The sequence below is a fragment of the Mauremys reevesii genome, linkage group 4 (assembly GCF_016161935.1).
Source record: "Mauremys reevesii isolate NIE-2019 linkage group 4, ASM1616193v1, whole genome shotgun sequence".
Lineage (NCBI taxonomy): Eukaryota > Metazoa > Chordata > Testudines > Geoemydidae > Mauremys > Mauremys reevesii.
In genome coordinates this window covers 40325629-40347434 of record NC_052626.1, presented here as the reverse complement: position 1 = coordinate 40347434, position 21806 = coordinate 40325629, and the positions used below count along the sequence as shown (strand labels likewise).

Genomic DNA, 21806 nt, shown 5'->3' with positions numbered 1-21806 from the left:
CAGCTGCTATAGTTCATTTATTGCTTGTAAGCATCTCAGACTGACACTGAGCTTGGGAATACCTCAGACTACTTCTGCTGAGTTTAGTGCAGTAACTGTTGTGGGTCTGAGAAGAATCCCACAGAGGAGAATAGAAAGAACTGAAGGAAGAGTTTTAACTGTCCAAATGCCTGCATATTTCTGTGCTGAAGTGTTATGTCTATAGGATTCAACTCACAAAAACTGTTCCCTTCACAAACAAGCTGCCAAGGAAAGTTTTCCACACTGGAGTACTGTATTTGAAACTTTTCCATGCTGGCTTCAGTGACAGCAATAGACACATGACTATGAATGCGATTAATTTTTTTCTGTGATTCTTTAATAACTATCCTGTGCATGGAAGGTCTCTCCACAGCTACCCACATGCCAGTGTGGAAATCTTTGTAAATGAGAGAGGGCCAAGAAATATTAGAGAGTTTTCAACTGGGCAAAAGGGCTAATTTTTGACAAGTGGTAACTTCAAAAATACTTCATGAAATTACTTTAGATCGAAGGGGGGAGGATGTTGTGCTCCGTTCTAAGAGGAATAATATTTTGAGGCAACTTTTTTCCTGTCTTGCCTTTCGTAGGATGAGGTTTGTGAGAATGTCAAGCTCATAATGGAGCCCTGGTTGCAACCTTAACTATGGACAGACTACTGTCCATTTATAATACTGACATTCTCATTAAGCTTAGAGAATTTACATCTCAAAATTAGCATGCTATGATATCTGCAGAGACTGAAATGTATCAAGTCTGGTCACATACAGAACACTCACTTACCCTACTCTAGCTGTCACTGAGATGTTGTAGTCAGCGTATGTGTGCATGAGTCTCATGCAAGCAAGACAGGAATATTTTGAATAGTAGTGTCCATTGAGGCCACTCCTGCACCCTGTTCTTTCTTGTGCTCCCGTGCAAGAGCACAAACAGTGGAGTGGCTACAGCCCTTCCTCAGTTCCCTTGCAAGCCAAAGCCTGTGTTATTGAGGGACTCCAAAAGTCAGGGATGTTGGGTCAGTCAGGGGATTCACATGGAGAACATCTCAAAGACTATCACAGTTACTGTAGGGTAATAGTTCTCTTTTCAATTGCATGTCAGTATGGATCCCATTACGGGTCACTGGCTAGCAGCATTCCCTCAGGATGGTGGGAACGAAGCGTTTCAACTGTATCAGCTGAACAGGACTGTAGCATTCCTCTCCCAGAGTTGGGATCTGACCTAGCAGCAAAAGCCACATTGTGACAAATACGACAATCTCCTGGATAAGCCTTACTGAAGTAAGTTTAAATACCTTTGGGGCTATGGTATTAAAAATGCAATGGTCTAATGTATTATTGTAGAATTGTGTGTAACCTACTTTAGGAGATATGACTAATGTAAATGTTGGGAAGTGTTAGGAATGTCAAAGGACTTTTCGAAACCATTAAAAATTAAACCATTTAAAATTAAACAGGTTTCCCAGGAAGTCTCTAGGAAGGGGTATGTCAACATAACCTCTCCGGTTAGGCAACACCTCAGTCACATGAAACTTTACACTGGAGAACAGACTCCTTGTCTGGCTGGTTACCTAGTCAGTCTCTTCGAAGACCCCCAAACTGGATAAAGGATTCACTCAGATTCAGGGGCTTCTTGTTCTGAGCAAAGGGTGTTATGAACTTGAAACCACAGGGAAACCCCTGGGTGGGATTTGAAGGACTGCTCACCTGCCAAAGCCCATGGTGGAATCTTGGTGATCTCTGGTAAGCTTATTAGCATGTGTGTAGGTTCTTTTACTGCTTCTCTGTATTGCTTTTACATTAAGAATAAAACATTCTTGCTTAGAAACAGCTGTTGGTAGATTCACTGTGGTAATTAACTGTTAGCCGTCTCTGAAGAGAAAGCAAGAGAAGGCTGCTTAAATAGCATGTCTTTTTCTGGGGCAGTGTAGTGAGGGAACTGTTCAGCTTTGAAATACCCTGATCATAAGGGAGGGAAAAGCCTAAAGTGGGTGCCCTTGCAGGACCATAAAGGGGGAATACAAGTGCAGTTGCCCTGAACTGTGACCCACTGCATAGTGTAACAGCGGTCAGTGGGTTAACTCCATGTTGCTGCCTTACAAATTATGCAACAAGTATGCAGCCTTTTGAAAAACTTCATTACTAGGATGAGAAAAGACTGACCATGACCGCACACTCAGATAGCAAGTGGAGACTGCGGCTAGACTGCCACATGGGACAATGCTAAAGGTTGGAACTTTTTGCTCCGGAGGGGTTTGAGTGCAGGATCATTGCTGGACACCATCCTCCTGCAGGGGAACAGAAGCCTGCTTTATGTCTTTCCACTGAATCCCAGAATCAAGAGCCATGATCGTTCTCATAGCTCCAAGGCCAAGACAGTTCTGACTGACAGACCTATTACAGATAGTCATTTAGCTGCTGATCCAGTTCTCAGATACCTGGACCTGATCTCTCAGATACTCCATCTAGAGCCAAAATGTCTGCACCAGACGTGGCTGCTGGCTTGTTGCGTAACACGGACAGGGATGGCTCCTTACAGGTCCAGGAAATCCTGGTATAGAACAAGAAGATGTCTACCATGAAAATGTATTCTACAAAGGTTCTCTATCTGGGCAGCCATGTACAGTCTAGACCCTATCCAGGCCTTGATACCACAGACTACTTACTGCACTTAAAACAGACCACATTTCATTCATCTACAGTGGGATCCACACCGGCATACGTTAAGCAGTAGAAATATTTTCTTTGCACCCACAAGGGTGCAAATAATCTTAAGTACCCGTCTTTAAAAGCTGATGAGACTGAAGAAGTGCTAGTGTTAGGCACTCTCTCAGTCAGACCTCTGAATACTTTCTCCTGGCATTTGACTACAGGCATTGTTGTCTTGGTAGAACAAGACACGGGAGACATAGTTCAGAGACTTCTGTAATACCCAACATTATTTCTTGTGCTCAAGGTCAATTCCTAACCTATAGTGCCTGGGATTGGTGGACCCCTTTGCCTCAGATTTTTCCCAACCAAATCAAGGCCTTGACTACACTTAAGGTTGGTGGCATATGCAGGTTTCTTAGGGGAGTGGGGGGGAAAAAAAAATCACACCCCAACCAGACCGATGCTGACAAAAGCCCTAGATGCTGTTATACCAGCAAGATTTAACTTTCATAGATTCACAGATTCTAGGACTGAAAGGGACCTTAAGAGGTCATCGAGTCCAGTCCCCTGCCCTCATGGCAGGACCAAGTACTGTCTAGACCATCTCTGATAGACATTTATCTAACCTACTCTTAAATATCTCCAGAGATGGAGATTCCGCAACCTCCCTAGGCAATTTATTCCAGTGTTTAACCACCCTGACAGTTAGGAACTTTTCCCTAATGTCCAACCTAAACCTCCCTTGCTGCAGTTTAAGCCCATTGCTTCTTGTTCTATCCTTAAAGGCTAAGGTGAACAAGTTTTCTCCATCCTCCTGATGACACCCTTTTAGATACCTGAAAACTGCTATCATGTCCCCTCTCAGTCTTCTCTTTTCCAAACTAAACAAACCCAATTCTTTCAGCCTTCCTTCACAGGTCATGTTCTCTAAACCTTTAATCATTCTTGTTGCTCTTCTCTGAACCCTCTCCAATGTCTCCACATTTTTCTTGAAATGCGGTGCCCAGAACTGGACACAATACTCCAGTTGAGGCCTAACCAGCGCAGAGTAGAGCGGAAGAATGACTTCTCACGTCTTGCTCACAACACACCTGTTAATGCATCCCAGAATCACGTTTGCTTTTTTTTTTTTTGCAACAGCATCACTGTTGACTCTCATTTAGCTTGTGGTCCACTATAACCCCTAGATCCCTTTCTGCCGTACTCCTTCCTAGACAGTCTCTTCCCATTCTGTATGTGTGAAACTGATTGTTCCTTCCTAAGTGGAGCACTTTGCATTTCTCTTTGTTAAACTTCATCTCGTTTACCTCAGACCATTTCTCCAATTTGTCCAGGTCATTCTGAATTACGACCAAACTTGTCAGCATAATTTAGGTCTTGGTCTACACTTCAAAATTAGATCAACGTAGCTATGTCAATCAGGGCTGTGAAAAAATCTGCATCTGGAATGGTATAGTTAGGTTGACCTAATCCCCACTGCAGATGGAGCTAACGGAAGAATTTTTCCGTCAACCTAGCTCCCGCCTCGGAGGGGTGGATTAACTACATCAACAAAAAACAATTCTATCAATTTAGGAGTGTCTACACTATAAGCACTGCAGCTATGCTACGGTAATGTAGACATAGCCTTATTTCATTTGGGGAGCTGGGATAAACTATGATGGCAAAAGCACTTTTGCTTGCATACACTACATCCCCACTAGGAGGATTAGCCACTATAGCTATACCAGCAAACCCCTTCTAGTCAGGCAGTTAGTATAAAAAAAACAGGAATGAGATGGTAAGGGCAAGAGAAACAGCCATAGCTGGTTTCAGAATAAATTATTTTAACTTTGTGTTCTACAGGCACTACCTTTATGGTAGTAAAAAAAAAAAATTAAGATATGTTGGCAAGATTAGAAAACTGCTTGGTTCTATTAACAGTGTATTTTTCCAACGTGGGATGGCACTTATGCACAAGCTCACATACGAAATATTACAGCTTTAAAAGACAGAAAAAGTAGCTGCTGTGCATGCTTAAAAAAAGAAGCTCTCTGCTTCCCCAAGCACACGTATGATTTAAGGAACAGTGTTTTCTTTAAAAAAAAAATTCTTTAAACATTCAGGTACCAGTCATGAGAGATTTTCAGCCTTGTCCACACTGGGGAGTTTCACACAGGTGTAGCTGTACCAATGTAAAGAGTGACTTGCACTAGGGTGGTTTACATTAGTTTTGTCAGAACAAGTACAAAAATCTTAGTGCAAAGGTTGGTATTTGGTCACATGGAGGGCTTTCCTTGTTTCCAGCTGCCAAGGGCAGCTAGAACTACTATTTAGATTGTAAGCACTCTGAGGCCGGGAGCACCCTTTGTTATGTGCCCGTACCATTTAGGAAAGTATTAGCTACTTATATGGCAATAGTACCTAATACTATTTCTGATTGTAAATAAATGCTGTAGTTGCCACAGGGATACTGCTTGATGGAAAAAGAGATCATGTCCATGAGACTATTCATGCCCCACCTCCAATCAACCCATCATGCCAGCCTTTATCACCCACTAATTATATTGTCTCATGGTTACAGAGATATGGGGAAGTACAAGGAAACAATCTGTTGCCTCTCTTGTACTTTGATTGTAAACAATTTGGGGCAGGAACCTTCCTTTTGTTCTGAATTTGTACAGCACCTAGCACAATGGGGTCCTAGAAGCACTCTGGATAGAGAGTGCTATACATGTGCTATTTATTGAGAGAAAAAAAGGATCTAATAATTTTATTTGATCTCTAAATTGATGAAGACAGACAAATAAGCCATTTAAACAAAGCTAGTTTAAGATTCAGATTTCCTAGCTGCTGTCCCTGTATGACAATTCAGCTTTTGTAGCTATGTAGACCTAAGAAAACATAGAAATAGCAGGAGTTGCTATGCTATAGGAACAAGGAGAGTGTAGAGACAGGTCTCACCTTAACCTGAAGTGGTGCATTAGAAAGTTTTTAACAGCTGCTACACAAACACCACATTGTTGATTAAAAGTCCAAGAGGTGAGAGAAACATACCGGAGAGTGCTGACACCCCCAACCCAATAAACACAGCATCAAAGAAGATACAACAATACAAGTTCTGTCAGCATTTGTAAACAAACATTCCTCACAGGACCAAAACCAGAAAGACCCCCCCCCACCCAGGTTAAAACGGTTTTTCTGGAGTCTGACCATGCTCCATGGGAGGGAGATAGGGATGCAGCAGCTCAATGGATTTAAAAGACCCCCTGCTGGAGGCACAAACACAGTGAGTGATGTTTATAGCTGTCAGTCCCCTGGGGAGAAGCAGGAAACTCTTTATGACCCCCACAGTATTTGTTTCTCCATCAGTTCCCCAGCCCAGCTTGGGATTCTCAAGGGCAGCAACAACAAAATGTTTCACTTTGCTCAAATTAGTTTTGACTGGTCCCTGGGTTTCTAAGGTGATAACTTAACACCTCATTAACAAGTCCATTATTAGTGGAAATTCAAATAAGCTGAATTTAATGCTAATTGAATGTTTTCAAATTCAGCCTGCACAAGGACTTTTTATTCCCCTTTCAACTGCAATAGCAGCCACTGCTTCTGTTTGAACTATAAAGAAATTGCCCAAGTCTTGACATTGCAAACAAGGTACAAATAGCAGATTACAAACATGGGGCTGGAAGCCAGTTACTTTCAGTGTCAAGCTTTCAGGGCTGCTCCTTAGGTTGTACTTTGCATTATTACACCAGTGTGTGCACATGTAGGTCTCACCTCTGCTAAGAAAAATTTGCTCTTTTTTCAATTGAAGAGACAGCTATCTTGTAAAAACCTAAAGGAGACCAGGTACAGGGTAGTTTTATCTTGATTTAGCTAGTCTGAGGCTGCTTCAACACTGCAAAAAAAGGTACAATTTTACAGCGAGATAGTTTACTCAAGATAGCTGTGTCATGTAAAATGCTGATGGAAACAAGGCACTGTGGCTTCTACACTGATGTAGGTCGGTGAGGTCAACTTAAGGTAGGCGGTATAGGGTTGACCTTGACTAGGTACACTGGGATAAAGGCTAACTGTGCCCTGCCTTCATTAGAATTTTAGAGGTCAGACTCCTGAAGTTGGTTTCTGAGTTTCATTTTCCTGTTCTAATGCAACTAGCTCAAGAGTGCTGTGTTTGGGCTCAGGAGCAGAGGAAGGATTAAATTAAAACTGTTTACACAGATTTCTATTTATGATTGATCTTAATTCAGGGTCTAATATTGGTTGAACTTTCTAGTTAAGATGGCTCCTGAGATGGGACTTGTCCACCACATCAACTTTTGCAATCTCTTTATTTAGATCATGAGCTCTCGAAGAGGGAGAGTCTTACTACACATTTGTACAGTGCACAGCACAATGGAAACCATCCTTAAATGAAATATCAGGGTGCTACCATAATACAAACATGAACTCAGAAAGGAAAATAAGTGGCAGCCTTGAACAAGCTTACCCCACAGTCTAAGCTCCACCCAAAGCATGCCACCATTTAGATTGTGTCAATCTTCAGAATATCATCTGCATGCTTTGAACAGTAATGAAACAGTTAACTGTGCAATCTAACCATGCCAGTGTAACATCAGCACTGGTAACACCCACTGAGATGTAAGGGACCAGTTCACACTTGGAGGGTTACTATTATACCAATTTACTCTTGGTTCATATTCAAGACATTTCTCACAATCACCAGGGAAGAAACTTGGTTCTTTTTTGAAAAGACTAAACTAACATTCTGCTCAATGAGAGGGCAGACAACAGAAGGTTTAGTTCAAACTGTCCTGATTCAACCCCTCCTTAACACTGTCCGCAAAGGTGGTCACACTTCTCACTCAGCCCCTTCTTATTTCATAGATTGCTTCTTCCATGCCTCAAGTCAGTCCTGCTTACTGACAACCACTCCCTTCATGCCTGTCAGCCCTGTGAAGACAACACTGCTGGGGTGAACAAGCTGAATCTACTCTGCCTGATCTATATTGCTGGCTCTTATGCAAGAGGCAGAACAGACCCAGCTGGATTCTCAGATCCCAGAGTGAATTTGTAGCACCGACAAACTTTTGACTCTGAAACTGAGCCAACTGGTTCTGCAAAAGTCACAGAGGGTAAATTCTTATTAAATTTATTAGATTATCATCATGGACAACAAAAGAGCACCCATTCAATACTCTGGAAGCCCTTGACAATAACAAACACCCTAAACTGAACCATCAAATCCCTAGATCAATTCAAAGAACCCAGTCACAGCATAAACAAGAATTAACCAGTCTCTCACAATCCCCAGTCCCATATCACGACAGTCCATCCCTACTCAATCCCCATCTCATTGTGGCTGAGTGGGAGGATCTTTAAGGGTCCAGCTTTCTGAATGGCGCTACTGCTGCCAGTAGTCAGGCCAGGACCCCAGAGTTAATGCATATCCCAAATCCCCCTCCTCACCCTTAGTACAGAACTCACCATGTTATTTTCAACCCTGACCTAGTCTTTGAAAAGAAAGCATTTACTATTTCTGAGCAAAGAGCACAGGAAAGAGCAACAGCCATCAAATCTAGAGAGGGCATCACCAAGTCAGGCAGACGCATCCGAGTTCGGAACTACTCAAGCATGCCAACTGGGAGGAAACCAAATCCTGAAGTGACCGTCTTACTAATTTCTCTTCTTGACTCTCCACTCTCACTTGACTGAGTAAAAGAAAAATATCAGCAGTTAAATAGCAACAGTCAGCTTTTGCAAAGATTTTAAAAAATTTACTATTAAAAGTTTCTGGGGGGTTTTTTTGTTTGTTTTTTTTAAGAGGGGCAGGGTGTCTCTCTGGGATTTCCATTTCCAGTAATATTTTGTATTTATATATGACAAGTATTTGGGCAGACTTGCTTCATGGTCATTTAATACAGATAGTTTGTAAACTAGCTCCTTTGCTAATGGAAATTCTCGCTGGTTTTCCCTATACTTTGATTCTATCACCATTCAGTTGAGAGATCTGTTTGTAAAGCTCTTCACTGCAGAAACACAAGATCCAGGAATTGCCCGCTCAGTCATCCAGCTTAGCATGAATATTACACAGGACCCTGCACTACACCATTGCCATGAATATCTTTTGTATCCTGTATTTGCAACTTGAAAAGGGCAGAACCTCAATTTCCTCCCACAAAGCCTTTTCTGTTTCCTAAATATCCGTGAGAAGATGTTTTCCCTTAATATCTACCTTAAACTTCTCCTCCCATAGCTTCATTTCAATGCTCTTTGCTTTGCTAGGTTCTTTATGGTTACCATCTAGGCAGTCATTCACAACTAGTTTCAGCAGACTTGAATTTAACAAGGCTCAGTGAATTATTTCATATATTGGAGCCTCATTATCTGGAAAAACAAAGATTCACGCATTGTTCAGCCCCAAAGATTGAAAAATCACAATTTGTACCAGACTTCATTTATAGGGACCATGTCACCCTACACAGAAAGGCAGGCTCTTATGAGTTGTGAATTCAACTGACATTCTATGCTAATGACACTGAATGTTATTAATCCTCTGTTTTAGAATACTAACATTCAGTGGAGACTGCAAGAGCAAGGAAGTACACACAGCTATCCTGCAGTATTCTAGCCAGGATTGGCCTCCTTACTATTGCAAAGATGCCACTGGATGCTTAAGGGCCAACGGTCTGTTTTATGTCTAATCTGAAGGACACTTCTGGCAGCACAATGCTCTCTAGCACAGGCACTGGAATACTTACTTACTCAGGGTGAAGAGCGTCCCTAGCACCACACTACAGCACTAGGGTCAGTAATGAAGGAAGAGCACCTCTAATGAGTTATCCACACTACTTTCTACAGTAGCTAGGTTTTCCTGGAAGCTGCCACATCCCATTAGTGAGCATTCACAACGTTGCTGAGCACCAAGATCAGACACTATCAGAGTCCGCATGAAAGCGAACCAATTGATTGCTTTACTGATTAACATGAGCAAACTGAGAATCCTTAATCTACATGTCACATTTTTTTTGGTGGGATAAGGAGCTTGCTGCAACTGGACAATTTTTACTATAGAAACTATCACACAACACACCCTCCAATCACTTTCAAAATCTCCCTTCCTGGATTTCACAACTACTTGTTCCACCCTACCTCCATTCACTCCTGTAAGGCTGGCCTCCTTCCAGTTCTCTGAAGTTAGCTGTTTTCATTTGTGCAGCAACAACTTGTCAGCCTTGCAAAGTCTGCTCTCCCATTCCTACCATGGTGATGAAGGATGACAAAAGCTAGAGGTTTATACTGAAAATTCTACTTGTCCAGGGCAATAATTATTAACTCCCATCCCCTGAAGCCACTCAACTGCTTCCTCTATGTCCTACCCTAAAGCTTGCCTTCGCAAGCCTCAGATCAACTCTCTAGAAAGCATTTTGTCATCTTGCATAACAAGGATGCTCCTTAAAAATATGGGGAAGTTCATGTTTTATAAAAATTAAAGTTCAAATGCAAAAATGTTTAATTTCCTTTATCGGAAGTTTTCAAAACCATGCAGAAAGACACGGCTAGACATATGTCCCTTTTTCTTTTGGGGAGGGGCCCTCAAAGAGGGAGAAAGACAGGAGGATGTTGAACTGTTAAAACATGCTCACATCTGCAGCACTCGCCATTTATGCTTCCTCTGATGGGGATTCTGAATCTAGAAACCATCTCATTCCCCCTTCACTTTTTTATAATCATACAGCCCAATGCAACAAGAGAATGGATGCCCATACAAGCTGCAGTTAGAGGCTCTGTTCCTAGAAGATGGCATGTCCCACATATTTCAGATGTTCCCTTCTTAGCTCCTGTTACTTTTGCGGAAACATTCAAAGGCTCCAGAAAGCAAACTCATACGATCCATTTCAAGACTACAAGACTGTCGCTTTAGTTAGTTATAAGTAAAGTAGTAAATAGAAGTGGTGGACTCTCAGGTTTGCAGGATAGGGACCCAAGACTGCATTGCTATAGAGAAGGACTTTGAGGAGCACCTACTAAGAGCAGCAAAAGAAATGGCAGCAGCTGCCCAAGGACAGAAACATGGCTCAGCCATCACTTAGACCAGGGGTTCGCAACCTTTTCTTCCTCTCTGAGGCTTCCTCGACATGCTATAAAAACTCCAGGTCCCAGCCTAGGGAGGGGGGCACACCCTCAGGGGAGGGGCCTTGGGCATAGGTGCACTTTGACTTCTGTTTGGGGGGGTAGGAAGGGGTCAGCAGGGCTCAAGTTACCTCTGTATGGCAGGGTCCAAGGAGGGAGTGCCACCTCCACCCCCTGACTCATCTCAGCAGGCCACCCAGTGAGTGAGTGAGTGAGTGAGTGTGTGTGACACAACCAAAAATTATAACTCAAAGGTGGAGGGGTTTAGCTCAAAAAGTCTGAAAACAGCTTAGGGTGCAGGGGAGGAGGTGGCTAGGGACCGTGTGCGGGCAGGAGGGTAGCTCAAGTGCAAGAAGGGGGTTAGCTGGGGCTGTGCGTGGGCAGGAGGGTGGCTAGGGGCTGTGTGCTGGGAAGGCTCTGCCAACCACAGAGCCAGGTCTCTCCAACCGGATGGCTCTTACCGGTTACCTCTGCTGGTGCAGAGGTGGTTGGGAGCCGAGGAGCAGCTTCAACCTGGAGAGGAGGAAATGCTATGACTGCCTGCTCCATGGCACCAGCCAGAGCAGCAGCTACCCAGTACTACCCTGCCTGGCTCTGGCTTCCCACCTCCCATCTGGCCTGGGGGCGGGGAGAGAGGTGTGGAGCTGCCCCCAGGACTGCTGTGCTCTTGTGCTGTAGTTTGGTGGCGGTGGGAAAAAGGAATGCCCTCCATGTGCCCAACTCTGCCCATGGGCTCAGGGCTTCTGCCCCACAGGGAGCACCAGGGCTCGGGGATTCAGCCCTGTACCATCTGGCTTCAGTTCCGTGGGGGGTGCTAGGGCTCAGGCTCTGGGTTTCAGTCGCAGGGCCCCACAGCCCCCTTGAAAGGGTTTGCAGACCCCCAGGGAGCTGTGGACCCCCATTTGAGAACTGCTGACTTAGACAGCTGGAATGGCCATGTTTTCTAGCCTACCCCTCCAGGATACAGTCACTTCCACTGGCACATGATGTTTTTAAAGCCATATGGGCTGGTTTGGACAGCACCAGGTGGGCACCTATTATGAATGTCAGCAGGTAATAGCCAGCACTGACAGATTAGTTTAAACAGACAATGAAGTAAAAAGGTAAGTTGCTATCCCAATCTAGGCTGCATATTCATGTGTTGTCACTTAACTAAATCTATTCAGCCTACATTCGCCTCCTGCCTGAGCTTTGCAAATGGCCATGCTGGTTTCCACGTGTATTTTATCTAGGCTGCATGCTTACTAACATCCTGTTAGCTAGTGACAGCCTGCTGGAAAGACCTCAAAGGGAACATTTCCTCCAACTGCACAATTTACTTTAGATTGTAGTAGCAGCAATATATTGTGTTGCAAGTTTGGAGATCTCCGCCTTCCCTCCCCGGGCTGATGCCTCATGAAATTGAGAAATACTTTTGTGAAGAAAGTTCTGCCTCTTTCTTAACTATATCTTCCCATTCTGTCCAGCAGGGAATACTACATAAAAATTACAGACTTTATATTGCTCAGAGCCCAGAGCCAAGAACAAGGAAATCCAACTATCAGTTCCTTATATGGCTTTGGCAAGGCCATTGCCTGTCTCTGTTTTGCCCATCGGTAAATAAATCTTAATTAGCTGCCTACGGAATGGCCAGAGAATGTTCATATAGCATGATGTATTACTCTTGGTTTCAGAGATGTTCAACAGCACTCCATCCAGTACAGCCCTTAAGCTATCTACCTGTTTCCCTTCCACAGTTACCACTCATTAGGGCCACTATCCCTGTATCTTACATAATTTTACTTTCCAAACATTGAACATCATCATCCTGTCCTTAGTCCTTGTGGTCCAGTGATAGTCAAAAACAGGACAAGAGTTCCTTAAGTTTACACTGAGCAGCAGCTAGGTCTGCACAAAGGAGTTTTAACCAGCTTTCTCCATGGAACAGGACTGCAAAGCAGCAGTGACTTTAAAACAATATATACAGAAATGTTGATTCACGATCTTGAACTATAGAGGGATTGGCAATTGGTACTGCACTGAAAATGAATTGAAAAAGGACCATTTCAAGTACTGTAGTAATCATCCCAGCAAGAATCACCCTGATTAAGTCAAATGGAAATTTAACAACTTAATGATATTCTTCCAGGAGAGATGAGCCTGCAGTGATCCATTTACCTGAGTGTGGATAAAATGAAAAAACTTCAGCTTTCCAGGCTGTCAAATCCAGCACCTTTGAATAGCACTAAAATTCACATGAAAGTCTGCCACAATATGAAGTTTCTTTGATACCACATACCAGCTCTCAAAGGCTTAAAACTTTTCTCTGGCAATACAGAAAAAAGTTACTAAAAATGCCAGTGCTCCTAAAAGCCACCTTCAAAAACTGGTAACGTGCTCGTCTTAACCATTTATGTGGAACTTCCAATTAGTTACACATTCTTCAGTCCTCACTTGCTTAAACACAGAAGACACTGGAAGTGACCCAACAGAAGCCGTGCCTGAGGTGATCAGTTTGAAATGTTGGCAAATCATAGAATATTAGGGTTGGAAGGGACCTGAGGAGGTCATCTAGTCCAACCCCCTGCTCAAAGCAGGACCAATCCCCAGACCAATGATCAGCCAAAGTAGCTCTGACAGGGTCACCTTTAGGAAAGGATGCATGACTCATCTCTTTGCCATAGTTGTATCCATCAATAACTGACCATGTGGTAATGCTTGTTCTTGGAGAGCTAGAGAGAAGGATTCTAGTGCAGGATCCAGTACTCAAAGCGTGGGCTGCAGCCCAAACCCGAACCATCTACTCTGCTATTTTTAGCCCTGCAGCTCAAGCCCCAGTAACATGAGTCAATTGACCCAGACCTCAGAGACTTTGAACTGCAGGCTTTTCTTTGCCGTGTACCCTTAAAAGCACTCAGATGTGACCGCAGATAGCATTGCTTTGGTGATTAGCTACTTTTGCTTCCAGAGCTACCACCATAGCAACAATCAATAGCATTAATTTTACTTTAATATAGTATAAACAAGTTAGATTATTCCCGATTTAAGACAAGGAGAAAAAAAAAGTTACCTTGAGTTGTGTTCAACATTCTTTTACCACAGGAGTTCTGTCAAGTCAATTAGTCTGATGGCCTTAATGTCACATGTGTTTGCAGTGTCGTTGTGGCCTTGTTGGTCCCAGGATTTGAGACAGACAAGGTAGGTGCAGTAATATCGTTTATTGAACTAACTTCTGTTGGTGAAAGACAAGCTTTCAAGCTCATCTTGTCTCTTTCACCAACAGAAGTTGGTTCATTAAAGATATCATCTCACCCATCTTTTCTCTCACAGTTACAGAGCAAATACAATTCTTCAGTGCATACTACCACCTTGTGGCCAAAAGCTCAAAACACTATGAATCCAATATATTTGTATTAGTTTTAGAATTCAAAAAAAGGTGTTTGGACTGCAAATGATATGTATTCTGAATGAAATAGTGAGACCCATCAACTTTTAAAAAAGGCTGATGCACAATGAGCATGCTATCTTATAAACAAAAAACTGCTAGACCAAGCCTCAAATTCGTTTCAAAACAAGGTCTCAATTTGGAATGATACAAATTCTAAATACTGTAGTTTTGCTGCTAAGTATTTCCAGTTACTCTGAAAAACTCAACCACTACACCTTTCTCTGAGTGATCCTAGGATCCTAGCAGATCACTCAGAGTAGGGAGATATGATGTGTTTAAGTTTGCATTTTTTTGAGAGAGAGAGAGGGGTAAATCAATATAGAAGAGAAAATTCAGTACTGTACAAAATATCAGTTTGCCTTTTAGGTAAGATTAACCTGTCCTACCTTTTGCTAGATTACTAGCAGAGCAGCATTAGTTGTAACATCCCTACTTTCTAATCAGTGAGTAACTATCTTATCGCTTCAGGAATCAGGTTTAACAAAAATGCATGCTAATGTGTCTGGCAGCAAGCACAGTTACCAGTGCCACTGTTATAGAAAGGTTCAGTTTCCAGCAGTCGTAGACCCCCCATTCCAGGATTGGAAGCATTTACCAAATAGAAAAAAACTTACCAAAAGTTGTGCCATCTTCACCCATAATGCACTTCATGGAGATGAGGATTTGCTCCATAACAGGTGGTGACAGTGACGTGGCATACACTGCACTATGAGAATGCGTACGGAGGTAGTCAATCAGCTCCTGACAAAATGAACACAGGAGGCCTTCAGATACCACCCTCAGGCAGAGCTTAAAGAAATAGGCTCCAGTGCACCATGACCACCCTACAAATGGGCACAGCACCACACGTTTCACACACATACTCCACAAGTCACCTAGAAAAGGCTGGGAAGCTCGTAAAAAGCTGCTTACGCCATTTGTAACTAACATCTACTACAACTAAAGTGTTAGCAGTAGGGGTGAAACATCCCTGTGCACTATAGTTTGTATCCCAAGGCAGGATGATGGTTGATAAAATAAATAACTTGCTAATTCAAATGTAGACTCATTCTGCCGATGCGAAACCCAATTCTGTGACCAACAAGATGTCTGGAATTACTCAAGCTGTGCACAGGTTGTGTTTTGAGAGCAATCATTCTGTCATGGGAAGATGCAAATCAATCCTCTCATTCCTGTGTGGTGGTGAGTAGGCTCTGCAGATGGCTATGTATCATGTTCGATACAAATCATTGCTAAGCACGTCACTGAACAAGGCATATAAAAGTCACAAGGGATTTCTGCTAAGTGCACTATAGATAAAGGCAGCAGGTATTAGCAAGAACTTCAGAGAGCCACTCCCTTTCTATTACCCACTCCTCCCTTCTGCACTCAAATATAGCTTTTGCCACAAGATGGAAGCAAGCCACGTGGAAGATAAGGGGCACCACTCCCTGGAACGGTTACTTATCAATCATTGTATAATAAAACTATTCCACAACCCCCAGAAATGAGAACCACTACAGTAAAACAGCACAGCATATGGTGGGACAAATTCTGGCCTCCGCTATGAAAAAAAGCTATGGGACTGCACAACGGTAACCAGGGGCAGAAATTTCTCTCAACATATATTACTCAAGTTCTATTAGCATGATGCTGTTTTTGTCCCCTCCAAGCACCAGAGGGCTTTAGAGCAGTGGTTCTCAACCTGAGGTCTATGAACGCCTGGGGGTCTGCGAAAGGCTGTCATTCCCACAGAACAGCGGTTTTCAACCTGTGGTTACAGGCCTGCAAATCTGGGGATATCTGCTTTATAGACATGGACCAATATTTTGAGGATCGGATGCAGATACAAATTTTGTATCCACACAGGGCTCTTGGGAGTCTGCACATAACGTTTAAGATTTGCAAAGGGGTCCACAAATGAAAAAAGGTTGAGAACCACTGCTCTAGAGCAGGGCTTCCCAAGAGGTGTTAGACGTCCCCCGGGAGGACTATTGAGCATATAGCAAAGAGAGAAAGGACTACGGAAAGAAAAAAAGATGCCTGAGAGCAGATGAAATAGCATACAGTGTTGCTCCATAGAGCTTAATTAGGAGCTAGGAAACCCTTGCCTTCAGAGTTCTCACTGCTAGCTTCATTAACAGGTAGCAATTAAAAAAAATCCCTACCTTAAAGCACTGAGTAGCTATTAGCAGAAGAATTGCACAACCTCTCCTCCCCCTGTCTCAGCAGCTTTAACTTATCACTCCTTCAAGGGAATTAGGAGTTCTTAGGGGAACTTTTTCCTGGATTCAACTCATCCACATTGGACAGAATTCCACATAACTGAACTGCACAATGTTTAGTTCCCAGTGTACCACGTGAACTCAAGAAACAAGCTAACTCTGAAATTAGCAAGGCCTCTAGGGACGTATCCTGGTACAGAACCTGGTAGGGCCCTAACTATCTGTTACCCAACTAGTAGTTTCCTCTTTTTAATCTTCAGAAGCCCAAATGAATAGCTTGCTTCCTACCATGTCTCCCCACCACTTCTTTACCTTCTTGCCTCCAATGTACCCTCCAGCAGCTCCAAAACTCTTGGTGAACGTTCCCATCATAACATCCACATCCTCAGGGTTAAGTCCAAAATACTCCACCACACCCCGGCCAGTGAGACCCAGGGCACCTATACTGTGAGCCTCGTCCAGGTACAGGTATGACTTGTACTTCTTCTTGAGGGCAATCACTTCAGGCAGGCGGACTATGGAACCCTCCATGCTGTTGAAGAAAAACAGATCAAATCAGGTTAGATTCAGCTTTAAGGGGTTTTGATAGCTGGGGTTCTGTTTGGAGATTCTAAACTGGCTTCCTACCCTCCTTATCTTTACTTCCTTTTAGCAGTTATGTAATTATCGTGGAAGCATTATCTACAGACCATAACACCTCTATGGAAAAATTTCTTGTACAAGTGTTTATGTTTAAAAACAAGATTTGTTGCATTCTGTGTCCAAATTTCCTTATTCTGAAAGTCAGCATCACAAGTTAAACAGATTAAGTTGCAGCAAGGATGACAGACCAATCCAATGCATTCTGTAATGTGTTTCCATCTAAAACAGATACTGCTTCTCTGCCTCACAAACCTCAGTGTCCTATGCTGCCACCAGTTAACTTGACATTGTTGGTCTCCTAAATGAGACCAATCAGGCTGAGCCATGCCTTCCAACAGCAGCTCCAGACCACCTGATCCTTAAGTCATGAACTAGGTGCAAGGGCAACTGATCTCCCATTTATATCTCCCAAACACTCTCAGAGAAGTCATGAGATCTTCACATATTGCCATCTATTCCCATTAGCATGATCAATAACAGATCACCAGAGAAGGGAACTGGACTAGAGGGTAATAAACACAGTCTAAAACCTCAGCTCCAGAGCTTAGCATGTTTGATGTAAACAATTTGTTTAGATTAGTTAGAATTTGTGCTGTATTTAGGAGATGGGAAGCTTTCCATCAGTACCAGCTGTTATTACAGGAGGCCACGTGGGAGGAGCTTACAGATCAATCTAGGTCTAAAACAAATGGTCTCTTATCAAGAGCGACAGCTAAGAGGCATGCTCATATTAATCAGCTCTACAGCTTGGTCCAGCAGTGGAACCCAAACCCTGACAGCTGAATCCTGTGAAGAGTGTAGGCAAGGTAGAGAATAACTTGTACCTGTAAATTCCCTCCACCAGGATGAGGATTTTTTTCCAGGGCCTGCGGGTGCGAGGTTGCCCATGCACAATGGCATCTCTGAGCAGTTTCTCCAGGCTCTGCATGTCTGCATAGGGGGGAAAAAAAGCATTAGCACAACATAACTAAATGCAGGAGCACACAAATGAGGTCACAGCTACAAGTCACAGCCACCCTCTGATATGAAGAGTGGCCCACAGAGACTAATACCTGTGGAATCTATACTCTATCATGATCCAAGTTTGGCCACATTGCATTGGAGGCCACATCTCCTGCAAGCCACATCTCATGTTAAAGGTGACTGTGGCTGTGTGGTATAGCACTGACACATGATTTCCACTATGGGCCAGGATCTGGTCATCCCTGGTTAAGAGTACAACAGTACAGAGATCAGAAAGAGACAGACTTGGAAATAAAAGGGAAGAGAGAAATGGATTGGTAAATGGCAGGTGGAGATGAGTGAAGGCATTTGATGTTTGGGAAAAACAAGAGCAGGCTTAGTGGTTGGAACAAAGGCACCAGAGAGGAGAGAATGAGTTCAAGGATGATGGGCCTGAGGCAGACAGCTGGGGATTGGGCAAAGGAAGACAGATGAGGAAGCAAGTTCTCCCCTAATGTCATTTCTGTCTTTAAATAAACTGAACGAGATGGTGGGTGGAGAAAAGACAAGAGTTAATAAGGAAGAAAATCTGATGAGACCTGATGGGGTTGGAGGTGTGGAAAGAGAAAGCTAATACACAAGGAACAAAGCAGAGTAAAATAAGCAAAGGACAGTGAGTGAAGGAAGTTGGGGTAGTTACAGGCCTCTGCCCTCTAGAAACACTGCACATGGGGAGCAGAGACCAGAGGCAAGGCGAATGCACAGGAGAGAGAAGAATTCATACCACACCATAACAATAAAGTGGAGGGCTGTGAGCAGCAGCATACTCCAAGACATCAGTAGCCTGAATTGAATGACAGTGCACATTTAATTATGCAGGGAGGAGCGAGAGAGAGATTGATGTTGAATGACAAGACCAGAGTGCATTTGAGTGATGAGAAGAGCACACCACGTAGCACTTGGAGATCCAGTTAATGGAATGGCTAATGTGAATAAATCATGGAGGAGTCAGTCCAGACTAAGAGCCCAAAGGAAAGAAAGACATTACAGATGGAGTGATCAACATGGAAGTTTAAGTGACATAGGATGAAGACAGGGAGGCGGAGGAGAGAGCCAGGCATGGAAAACAAATTATGGGGAGGCTGGCGGGAAGCATAGACAATCACAAAAAAAGAGGAAAAAGAGTGTGATATTGAAAAGTGGCAGTGGGAGGAGCCAAAAGAACCTTTTCTTTCTGGTTTCAGAGTGCAGGAGACTGTGCCAAAGCATGGTTGCCAGGCATGGGTAGGGGTACTTAATTTTAATGTTTTTTGTCCATATGATGGACAATGATTACAGAACTATGTTAGGGAACCTTATTGCAGCCTAGATCCTGACCTAGGAAACTAAGCAATGACCTAAGAAACCATACGACAACCTAGATCATCTATCTAGGTTCTTACATGACTTTCACCACTTTAGTATCTGACATGGATTGTAATAAGATTCTGTATGTGTGCTGACCCATACATGATACAAACTGAAAGGTGTGAACACCAGCAGTTCCCCTGCATATGACAGACAGCCATGCACTGGCTTTATATTAGGGATGTAAATATTGTTTAAAAATAAGTTAATAGTTTAAACTATTAAAATTATATTGTTTAACCGATTAAAGGGAGAGGGCCCGGGGGCTCCACTCCAGTTGGCCCCAGGGCTGGGGGTGAATGGTAAGACTAATGCTTACTGGTTAACTGTTTAATATTTTACATCCCTACTCTACGTAAGAAAAGCTATAAGGGGACCCAGAAATGCAACACCATAAAGTGCTACTGATTGGAGCGGAGGAGTACTGGCAGAGCTGGGAAGAGAAAGCCTACATGACACCTGCCTCCAATGTCTAGATTTAATTAATCAGATACCCACATTTACATAAAGAACTAAATTCACTCACCCAGTTTAAGAAATCTCTTCCTTAAGTGTCTCTCTCAACAGCCTTAAAAAAACCTGTATTTAACGGCCAATTTGCAGAGAATAGAGCTTCCAATCCAGGGTTTGCAATACTTAACTCCAAGGTGCTAGCAGCCCCTAAGAGCCTCCAATTCCTGGAAATGGGTTTCCCAGTTGGAAATTCAGATTTACAGCAACAAGAGGCAGGGTTCTCAAAAAAGAGTGTTTGACATGTCTGAGAGGAAGTGCCTCCCCAACAGGTACTCACTGTTGTGCTTGAAGATTCGAATAGTTGCTCCTGACAGTCTTGCTCCAAGCACTAGTGATGCATGATTCAGCTCATCGCTCAGTATCAGACAGCCCTGCACAAGGGGGAAAAATGAGGCAAAAAGGCTGAATAGACTGAGGCTAACAGCAGATCAGTGTGATAAGACTACTCTTATTTGCCTTTAGTCAGAGTACTCTTCAAACGGCTGTGTTTGTAGTAGATGAGACAGCTCTGCCATTGACTATCACTAGTAATGCACGTGTGCACATCCCAGTATCCTGCCATCAAGTCAAGATCAGTGATTCATCATATGAATCCTGCGGGGAATAAGTGAAAACCATACCTTACTAGGAAGTGCAGTGTGCTATACAGGGCATCTACACACAGCGGGTCATAGTGTCAGTTTGTGAAAGCCGAGTATGTCTGAAAACCAATTTAATCCATTATCTCAGGGAGAAGATAAGATTCCCTAATGTCGTTGAACTAGCACCTACTAGTCATGCGATCAGCCTTATATTAAAAGAAGGCACAGGTATTGCTATTAAGCAATTATAACTGAAGTTTGTTAAAATCAGTGTTCACACAAAACAGAGAACAGGAAATGTAACACAAAACAGGAAGTTTTCAATGCAGCCTGACTCACCCTCAGGAGGTCTGCATATTTCTGACCACACAACCCTTATGGATTTCACATCATCCCCAGCCTATCTTTGGCTCGGTCTACTAGGAACTTGACGGACTGCTGCTAACGACTGTCAGCAATGAGCTTGTCTCCTCCAGAACCTGGTGCTGAAAACTGTAGAAAGTACACAACTGTTCTCAATCATGTTTTGCCAGTGTTGAAAAACTGACCATGTCCTATCTGCATTACAGTTATGCAGCTTTCTGGGGCATGCCAGGGCAATCAAAAGGACCCGGGCCTTGTCCGTATTTATCTTTTCCAGAACCTTGCCAATCAGCAGAAATGGGGGAAAGGCATAGAGAAACTGGCTTGACCAGGACAGGAGAAAGGCATCAGAGACAGTGCCCCATCCCAGCCCCCGCGCCCCGAGCAGAATGGGGGACAGCAACAGTTCTGCCGAGTCACGAACAGGTCCACGTGGGGAGTTCCCCACACTTGGAAAAGTCTGTGCACCACCTCTGGGTGGAGAGGCCACTCGTGCTGAGACGAGAAGTCTCTGCTGAAGCAATCCGCCCACACGTTCTGGGCGCCTGGCAGACAGAAGGCCTCTAGGCAGATGTCATGGGCTATACAAAAGTCCCACGGCCTGAGAGTTTTGCAGCAGAGGGCAGAGGATCGGGCCCCGCCTCACCTGTTGATGTAGAACATTGAGGCCGTTGTCTGTGAAGAGCCTGACCACCCTGCCCTCCAGGTGCGAGTGGAAGGCCATGCACGCCAGCCATACCACCCTGAGCTCCTTGATGTTTATGTGGACGGTCAGATCCTGAGCCGACTACAGACCCATTGGAGCATGTTTCTCGGGGAGGACCACCACTGATGTGGAGGACTAGTACTGTCAGTAACAGCTGCTCCGTGATCGGCTCCGGCGGGCAGACCCACAATGGCGAGACGACAGCGATCGACGCCCGGGGCTGTGGAGACAGTGCTGTGG

At 43.7% G+C, this 21806-nt stretch overlaps 1 protein-coding gene across 1 annotated transcript in view; it reads right to left on the bottom strand.

Moving 5' to 3' along the window:
• The window catches only part of SPTLC2 (serine palmitoyltransferase long chain base subunit 2), a 114089-nt gene that overhangs the window by 49642 nt on the left and 42641 nt on the right, over positions 1 to 21806 (bottom strand). Inside the window, exons 6-9 of the mRNA XM_039536279.1 lie at positions 20194 to 20287; positions 17879 to 17984; positions 16725 to 16944; positions 14823 to 14949 (exon numbers count right to left, since the gene is read on the bottom strand). Coding sequence (XP_039392213.1) covers positions 14823 to 14949; positions 16725 to 16944; positions 17879 to 17984; positions 20194 to 20287 — 547 coding nt within the window. The remainder of the gene's footprint in view (positions 1 to 14822; positions 14950 to 16724; positions 16945 to 17878; positions 17985 to 20193; positions 20288 to 21806) is intronic.